The sequence below is a fragment of the Echinops telfairi genome, unplaced genomic scaffold, assembly GCF_000313985.2.
Source record: "Echinops telfairi isolate 266 unplaced genomic scaffold, ASM31398v2 ScPeMD7_2010;HRSCAF=2546, whole genome shotgun sequence".
NCBI classification, from domain to species: domain Eukaryota; kingdom Metazoa; phylum Chordata; class Mammalia; order Afrosoricida; family Tenrecidae; genus Echinops; species Echinops telfairi.
In genome coordinates, this window is record NW_022105908.1 from 8,434,452 (window position 1) to 8,444,062 (window position 9,611).

The 9,611-nt window shown below is 35.7% G+C and overlaps 1 protein-coding gene across 3 annotated transcripts in view; it reads left to right on the forward strand.

The window, feature by feature from the left end:
* The window catches only part of WAPL (WAPL cohesin release factor), an 85,171-nt gene that overhangs the window by 22,882 nt on the left and 52,678 nt on the right, over window positions 1-9,611 (forward strand). For all 3 annotated transcript variants that reach the window (XM_045293379.1, XM_045293380.1, XM_045293382.1), the window contains 2 exons: window positions 1,575-2,618; window positions 6,137-6,255. In XM_045293379.1, the coding sequence (XP_045149314.1) occupies window positions 1,575-2,618; window positions 6,137-6,255 (1,163 nt within the window). The remainder of the gene's footprint in view (window positions 1-1,574; window positions 2,619-6,136; window positions 6,256-9,611) is intronic.

Consider the following 9,611-nt stretch of genomic DNA (forward strand, 5'->3'; position numbering starts at 1 on the left):
TTATTCTGTATGGGGACAGTGCAAATACGTTTTAGGCTTTCACAGTCATCTTTGGCCTTTTGCAAACTGTCGCTCAGAATTCAAGGTCTAACACAATGCCCTCCTCTGACTGTGGATTTTATTATTTACAATCTTTGGATCACGTGGGTCGGTGTATTCCTTTTCTGTGGACTTAACTGATAACTCACTTAGGTTGCTGCTTGTTTTAAGATAAACCTTTGAGACTCTAAACACTATTTTTTATTATAGCCAGGCATCTGATTTCTTCATTACATTTTGTACCGCACCCATATTTTCAGTGATATCTTCATGAGGACAAGTATTGAGCAGGCCATATCCTAAGAACTAATTGTTCTAGTAATAAAGGTTATGATGAAGTGTAAGCCCAAAAATCATTCATATATCTATGTTTGATAAGATATATATAAGGTAAGTAAATACAAACCTTTTAGGTAAATTTGTTGGGTAGCATTAAAGTTGTCTAGTGAATCCATATAAAGCATCTCACTTGTATTTGATTGTCTCTTAATTGGAATTTGCATATGTATTTTATACAGGTGTGTCTTTCATAATTTTGTTTAGGTTGGAAGGCGGGGTTTACATTTTTACCAGTATTTTTTCCACACCGAGTGCAGGGGTAATTAAGCATAGTACTAATTAGAGTCATGTTCTTTTCTTGCTTTTGAAATGTTTTCTACAAAATGATTTTGAATAATTATGGCAACGTATAAATATGCTCGATACAATTGATGTATGGATTGTTATCAGAGCCCCCAATAAAATGATCTTTGAAAATATTTTTGAGAATAAAACTTTAATTGAACAAAAATATATTTCCCCAGGTACAAAATGAATAGGCAGCTCAGTTTATTAATGGCACACATGCAGAAATAATAGCCACTTATTCTGAGACACTACAGCCACTTAAAAACAATAAGAAACTGCCTCCGTGTATTATGTTGGTTTTGTTGTTGTTAGGTGATGTTGACTCCAACTTCTTGGATTTGTTCCGCACACAGATTGAATAAACATGACGAGTATACACTCCCAACACAACCTTTCTTGATTGTAAGCCCGGCGTCAAGGTTTCCAGAAGCAGATGTCATATTCTTCCTCCTGGTCTTAGTCTGGAAGTGCTACTGAAACCTCACCAGGTTTACCTGGTCTTATTTGAAATACCAGTGGCATAGTTTCCAGCATGACAGCCATACACAAGCTATTACATGGCAAATGGAAGACGAGTTTTTATTATACTAGTTTTGGCTCTGCTAAATAATTTTTAATTTAGGCCTCTTTATGCAAAAAGCCCATAGCTCTGAGAAGATTTGGCTGACTAACGTGTTACTCTGAACTGATTCAGTTGCTTAAGAGTGCAGAAATCTCAAAGTGAGGAGTTTAAGGCAACAGCTTTAAGGGATTTGGGTGCCTGGGGAAAGATCACTAGACATGAAGGTTACATGCTGTAAAGGTAGAGGGGGGTGAGGAAATGTCTGTCAGATATAACCACTTATTCTTAAAATACTTATTTCATTCCTGTTTTTATCCTTTGATTGAAACAGTTTTCATTTTTGTAGGTAAAATGGAGAATTTTAGTGATGAACATGAAAAGAATAGTCACCATATTTATAAGAATGCCGAAGACAGGAGTAAGAAACCCAGTGCAGAACCTGCAGTGAGTTCTGGATACAAAGGTGATGAAATCAAGGAAACAACAAACGATACTTGGAACTCGCAAGTTGGGAAAAGGTCAGAATCTCCAGAAGTATCTCCAGTTAAGGGATCTGTAAGAACTGGTTTGTATGAATGGGATAATGATTTTGAAGATATCCGATCAGAAGATTGTGTATTAAGTTTGGGTAGCGATCATCTTCTGGAGATGAAGGATGAGGATTTAAAAATGCGATTGGAGAATCTCAATGAAGCCATTGAAGAAGACATTGTGCAAAGTGTTCTTAGGCCAAGTAACTGTAGGACGTACTGCAGGGCCAATAAAGCGAAATCTTCACAAGGAGCATCAAATTTTGACAAGCTAATGGATGGCACCAGCCAGGCCTTAGCCAAAGCAAACAGTGAATCAAGTAAAGATGGCCTGAATCAGGCAAAGAAAGGTGGTGTAAGTTGTGGGACCAGTTTTAGAGGGACAGTTGGACGGACTAGAGATTACACTGTTCTCCATCCATCTTGCTTGTCAGTTTGTAATGTCACCATACAGGACACCATGGAACGCAGCATGGATGAATTCACGGCATCAACTCCTGCAGATTTGGGAGAAGCTGGCCGTCTAAGAAAAAAAGCAGATATTGCAACTTCTAAGACCACTACTAGATTTCGACCTAGTAATACTAAATCCAAAAAGGATGTTAAACTTGAATTTTTTGGTTTTGAAGATCATGATGAAACAGGAGGTGATGAAGGAGGTTCTGGGAGTTCCAATTACAAAATTAAATATTTTGGATTTGATGATCTCAGTGAAAGTGAAGATGATGATGATGATGACTGTCAAATGGAAAGGAAGGCCAGCAAAAAAAGAACTAAAGCAGCACCATCGCCCTCCTTTCAACCTCCCCCAGAGAGCAATGATAATTCCCAGGACAGTCAGTCAAATACAAATAATACAGGTACTTAAAATTTTTTTTTAAGTTTTTCAGACTTAAATTACCAGTCACCTAGAAAATCCATTTTAGCCTATTGTATTTAATTTTAATAGAAGTATTTATACTACAGGTACAGCTTTTTAAATGTTAATGATTAGGTCTTAAGCTTTTCATATTTGTTCTTTAATTCTTCCATTAGCCCTGGAGCATATTAAAGTATGCAAATATGGAGTTAAGGGCACCAAACATCTTGATGTTTCAACTTTGAAAATCTAAGTGCAAAGGAAACATAAGAAGATAGGTTTTAGTTATTTACAACTAATTGTTAGTAAAAAGTAATGAAAGACACAGTCCTAATTATTTGCAGATTCCGTATTGTACTAAAAGTACTTATAGCAGTTGCACTGTCATTCATAGATGTGTAGAATCGCAAAATTTCCCCGCAAAGTCAAGCCAGCTGGTTTCATTCATTCACTCATTCATTCATTCAGCTTACTCAATGTTTGCCAAGACTTTATAAAATGTAACTACAAAGTATTAATAAGAATCAACACTATTAAAAAAATTTGAATGGAATGTAGAGAAAAAATTAATACAAAACCTTTTGTAGCCATCTTCAAAGCAATTCAACTAACCAGCAGTTTAAAAATTCACAAACTCTCTTAAATTGATAAAATTAAGAATTGCAAGTTTAGTATTCATTCACTCTTACCTGTGAATTTAGTTTCATTAAGATAGCAGGGGAGGGGGAGGGGGCGGGGAAGATAGTAGAATCAGAAAGACTAGTAGCCCTCACGGAGTTAGTTGATAGTCTTCACTGTGAGACAAAAACAAGAAATAGGTTAGCAATGCTGCAGTTAATTATTTGAGAAGGGCATTATGAAGGGAAGCCTCTGTTAATCTATATCAGTTGTTAAATAGAACCTAGAACTTTTGTCCTAATAATCTTGAAGAAATGTCATTATGGTGAATTAAAATTGTATTTTTAAGTGTAGATTCATGGTAGTGTATAAGATGTGCTTGAAGCCTTAATGGGCCTAAAAATACTAAGTTTGGCTAGTTTAAAATAATTCTTACCTACCTTCAAAAGTAGAATTGTATACTAGTCCCCGTGGAGGGAGTCTTCAGGTGCAATGATTAAGCATTCTGCTGCTAACTGAAAGGTTGGTGGTTTGAGCTCATCAGTAGCTTGGTGGGAAAAGACCTGATGGTCTGCTCCCCAAAATTAACAGCCTAAGAAATCGAACTTCAAGGTCAGGAGTTCAAAACCACCAGTTGCTTCAAGGGAGAAAGGATGAGGCTTTTTATTCCCACAAAGAGTTACAGTCTTGGAAACCCACAGGGACAGTTCTACCCTGTCTTACTACAGGGTTGCTATGAGTCAGAATTACCAGGATGGCAGTGTGTATGCAAGAAAAAGCCTATCAGGCAGCTCTACTCTGTCCTGTAGGAGCTTATTATAGCTTGGAATCAAAAAGGCGACATTCAAAGTCCTTGAACCATCCTCAAATTAAAGATAGAAACTTTAAAAAGTTAAAGGTATTACTAGACTGTCTCCTTGAATTTCAGGCAAACTGAAGTCTACAGCAGCCATGGCAATCTTCTAAGCTCTTGCTAGCCTGAACAACTGTAAAGTTGCTTTCTTGAGACTGATGAGTGTACCTAAACCTGACTGTTGTCCTGCAACAGTACTGCAGTTTAAGTGTTTGTAGTAACTTGGAAATAAGTTACCCTAACCAGCAGTTGAAAAATATGTGACTGAAATTTATGTCTTGGGACAATACACTTTTTTAAACTTTAAAGTAGGAAATGATTTGTTAGTTGTTGTCAAGGGGATTTTGACATGTGGCAACCCTGTATGTGTAGAACAGAACTGCTCCATAAGACTTTCAGGGCTGTGACCTTTGGGAAATAGATTGCCAGGCCTGTCTTCTCAGATGCCTCTGCATGGATTTGAACCTCCAAACTTTTGTGTAGTTGTTGAATGCTTAACCATTGTACCACACAGGGAGCTCATGAAAGTGTTGGATGCCATCAAGTCTCTGTGATTTGCAGTGGCCGTAAAGTGACATAGAAGTGCACCATAGGATTGCCTAGGTTGTAATCTTTGCAACCTGGAGCCTTCTGTTGAGCCGCTAGATGACTTCCAATTGCTTATGGAACCATTATGCTCCCTGTATAAATCTTGAAACCAAATAACACCTAGAAATTAAGAGCCCATGTGGTTGTAACATCTGAAGTTGGAGTTTGAGTCTTCATATAAAGTGTGAAACTTTAAAAAATATTTTTTGTTGTTGTTGAATGTACACAGTAAAATCATATACCAACTCAATTTTCTACCTGCGCTATTCAATAACAATGATTGTGTTCAACATGCAGTCATTCCCACTCCCCTTTTCTTGATGTTCCTCTTGCATTGACATAAGCTTGCTGTCCCAAAGGTAGGCTATTATTATTAATAGACATGTTTTCCTGTTTAGAAGTAAGCAGAGAGGTGTGCAAGAGGTTGGAGACTGGAGCCAATTTAATTTTGTCTTCATCTCAAGATTTATTTTTCCTTCAGTTAGAGCCTATGCGAAACAATTTGAAGGGTTGAGTCTTTTTCTTTAAGTTAGAAAATAGTATCATTTGGAAAACTATCTTTTGGTTAGTTTTCTGGTAAGACCCACAGATTACTGTACTGTATTGTATTAAGTCATTTAATATGCTTTGCAAAAGGAAGGTATCCTCTGCTTTAAAATTTCATGTTATTATGCATTTTTGTAAATTCGTAAACAGGTGTTCCTTTAAAACTAATATAATTTTGTAAACTTAAATTCTAGGGAAGTATTAAAGGTGGATACTACCTGATATTTTCTATCAGTGTGTGTGTGTGTGTGTGTGTGTGTACACGCTTAAACTAGTGATAGTATCTACACATATCCAACAGATCTGTGAGCTATGAAAACTAAAATCATGACACTGGAGAAGTTTTAATTTTTCCATTTACACAAAATATTATATATAGAAAACAAGAGTTATGATTTTCACAGGGCTTTAATTGGGTCAAACCACTTTATTTATGGCCAGTAGAAATAAGGCAGTGTTATGTGGTGCATAGCAATAATATCTTTTGTGCATTGGTTTTGACCTAAGTAGACAAGCTGCAGTCTCTTATGCAAACATGATAGCTGACTGACTGACACATTTAAAGTGTTGTGCATTACACCATCTTTGAGTAAGTCACCATGCCTCTTTTGTACTCTAGTCACAGTCTGTAATGCAAGAGATTTGGTTGTTTAGTAATGTACAAGCTGCCTTTGTTTGCATTAGCCGTGACTGAACCGTTTGAACTAGTTGAAAGACCTGTATCTTCATTTAGAGGAGATTATAGGCAGGGATGAGTGGAGAATGCCTCTTAATGTCATTGTCTCTTTAGTCAGCGGTGTGGTGCTTTTATGCCTTGAGTCTTTTCTCCCACAGTATAATGTGAGATCTTCACAAGTTGTCTGGCAGGTCATTTGAAATAATAGAAAGCTAGCTAGTTTTGATTACCATTTCAGAAAACTTGGATTTTACAGAGGACTTGCCTGGTGTGCCTGAAAGTGTGAAGAAGCCTCCAAATAAACAAGGAGATAAATCAAAGGATAATACCAGAAAGATTTTTAGCGGCCCCAAACGGGTAAGTAAAACACTACCAGTGATTTTTATTATTATTAAAGGGCCCAACTCAAACCAATTTATTCTAAGAAGTTATTAGCAGATATCATGGCAATTAGTCATTTAAACATGGTCCTGCATAGGTATTGAAATTAATTTGCTTGAGTTTATACCTTTTTGTAAAAAAATTAAATCCTTTACTTAAATTGCTTGTCATAGTGTTAATTTTGACATTGAAAATTATAGAGGCAGACAATATCTTTTATTTTTGTAGGTTGAATTACTTTAAATCAATTAAGGGATGAGTTTTCTAATGTTTGTGGCCTTACTAAAATTCTGTAACGAGCTTATTGGGAATCGTTAAAGATTAAAAATTGTGGACTACAATTAGGGAAAAAATAATTACATGAATAACACTACATGGAAGGAAATATTTTAGAATTGTACAACTCTTCTTGAAATTTAACTATTGAATTGTATGACGTGGATAAAGTGTTAATAAAACTTTTTTAAAAAGATGAAAGGGAAAAAATTATGGCCTACTTTTACATGCTTACATGATCCATCTACACCAGTGGTTCTCAACCTTCTTTAAGCCGTGACCCTTTCATACAGTTCCTCGTGTTGTGACCCCCAATCATAACATTATTTTCATTGCTACTTCATAAGTGTAGTTTTGCTACTGTTCTGAATCATCACGCAAGTATCTGATATGTAAGATGTATTTTCATTGTTACAAATTGAACATAAAGCTTAGTTAATCACAAAACTATGTAATTATATTGTGAAATATTTATTTCTAATGACAAATAAATGAAATTTTGTCTTGAAGCATGGTGTTGCATGGGTCACAGTCTTCACGCTGTGTACTCATATGTGGGCGTATCTGCATGTAGGCGGACCTGCCTGGAGACGGAATGAGGACCGGTGTCTCAGTTCCTGAGATCATCAGATATGTATTTTCTGATGGTCGAAGGCAACCCCTATGAAAGGGTGATTCAACCCAGAAAGGGGTCTTGACCCACAGGTTGAGAACTGCTGATCTACATGCTCATGCCAAATCATGCTTAATGCTGACAGAGTTAATGTGTTCTAATGCAGCGTCATATAGTGAGTGATTGTAGTCTTTAGTACTTGCCTTTATAGAATTACATATAGTATGCATTCATTTCCAGAGTAGCTGGTCTTATATATTTTGGGTCTCTCTACACTCTTCAAGAAAAATTGTTGAGGATCCCAAAGTGTTTTTATTTAAATACAACCTATCTATTTAAAACATTTTCATTAAATGTTGGCCAATACCCAAATGTGAGTAAGTGTAATCTGTCAATCTTTCAAATAGGAATGGCATGTGTTCCAGAGAAAGATGGTTAGTTTGGCGTGCAACTCAGAGCTAGTGTTTTTTTTGTTTTTTTTTTAAATCATTTTATGGGGGGCTCTTAAAGCTCTTACAACAATCCATACATCAGTTGTATCAAGCACATTTGTTGCCAACATCATTTTCAAAACATTTTCTTTCTATTTGAGCCCTTGGGGGTGGGGTGTATAATTTATTTTTTTTAACAACATGCTTTGCATGATGTAGTTTATGTATATTGTGTCTTGTCACACAGAATTCCAGTATACTCCAAGGTCAAGATTTCATAAAATTAATTTTTCAGGTTTAAGGGCTTTCTTAAATAAACTGGCCTTTCATTACTTTTTTTTTTAAATGCCAGTGTGGCAACTAGATAGAGTTTGGAGCCCCAACTTTGATTTCTGCTTATGCATCAAGAGTTTTAGTTACCATTGCTTGTCAACACAGTGAAAAAGACAAATAGCATCGTACTATAGATAGCGATGTCAGCTTTGAGAAGGCAGTATTTATATCTGCCATAATTGACTTGCTGTCAGATCCCTGGACTATGTTAGACTTTTTCTTTGTATAAGATTAGGAAATAAGTTTGTTGAAAAACCACGAGTTCATATTGAGGGTTTCATTCCAAATCTGTACTGTAGAATTTTATACTTACGAATTCATGCATGCATCCATCCAAGTCCTGATGTTCCAAAAATAATTACTTTCTTGAAGATTGATTTCAGTCTGAATTGAGTCAGTGGCAGTGAATTTGACGTTGCTTTTGGATAGCACACATTAAGTAATTTTAGAATCATAAACCAGCATTACTATGAACAATAAATATACCGAGTGACCTTTAAGGTTTCTTTAAAGGTGAAGACTTCTTTGAAATTCTTTTGTCTTTCGACTACATTTCACTAAGAAAGCGCAATATAGTGGTAATATGTTGCTTGGAATAATTCTTATATTGCATAGCTCTGTTATCTAGTATTGTTAGTTTATATTTGCTTTTGTTCAGCTTACGTGACAAAGTTAGTATTGGAGTTTTTATAGTTACTGTTAGCATAGCTTATAAGGCAGCACTGTACATATACTTGACCTTATAAAGAAATCTCTCCAGCCTCAAGTAAATTAGATCATGGCAATCTAGTAGGTGGCAGGTCTGTTGACTGTTGATGGATGTAGTATGACGGTGTTCTTAGTTTATTGAGAGGACAATTAAATTGCTAATTTATAAAGCTTAAAGGTATGAAATTGAAATCATCTGAAAGATGTGGGAAAGTGTGATAAGGACAGGTAAAACCCTGCCTTAAAAGCAAAATATTTCATCCTGGGACTGACTTCAGTAAATTTAAACTTGCCTTCTTAATCTCATTCTAAGATATTTTCCAAAATCATTTTTAAGTAAGGTTGTTTCAGACTTTCGTCACCAACTTACTAGTGCTGTTTGAGTAGATCAATGGGTTATAATTGAAAACTTGATTTTAAATGTTACAATAAAAAAATGTGTCAGATCTTCTGGAATTTATGTATCCTTCTATGACGATATCAAGATAAAGAACTGAGAAGTCTCTTTCAGGAAGAGTGCTGCGGGAAGCAAGCAGTATAAAGTCCCTTAGCACTTATACGAAATAGGAGTTTGGGAAAAAATTGGGATTCATATTTCGGTGGCTATAAAAGGAATTTTTCTTTGGTTCTTTAAGGAATTTTAACTTAATTAGGTGGGCATAGGAGAAGTTCTTAGGAGTTAACTGTTCCATTACAGTAGAAACACCTGGTAATGTTATAGGTGTGTCCCACTGACTTTTGAAGTATTTTTTTCTTGGTATATAAACTAAAGTTTAGATTGTTTGATGAATGTTATCCACCAAATTTGGTACTGACAGTGGTTCAGGAGAAACAATTTTAAGGATGTGTTGATTGTATTTGGCTTGGATCTTTAATCTGATTAGTCCCTGTTTCCAAATGGTAAATCCATAGGTAGTCAATAGCAGAAGTTTTTCTTCTTCTTAGTCCTGGTTTTTCACAATCTTGATATC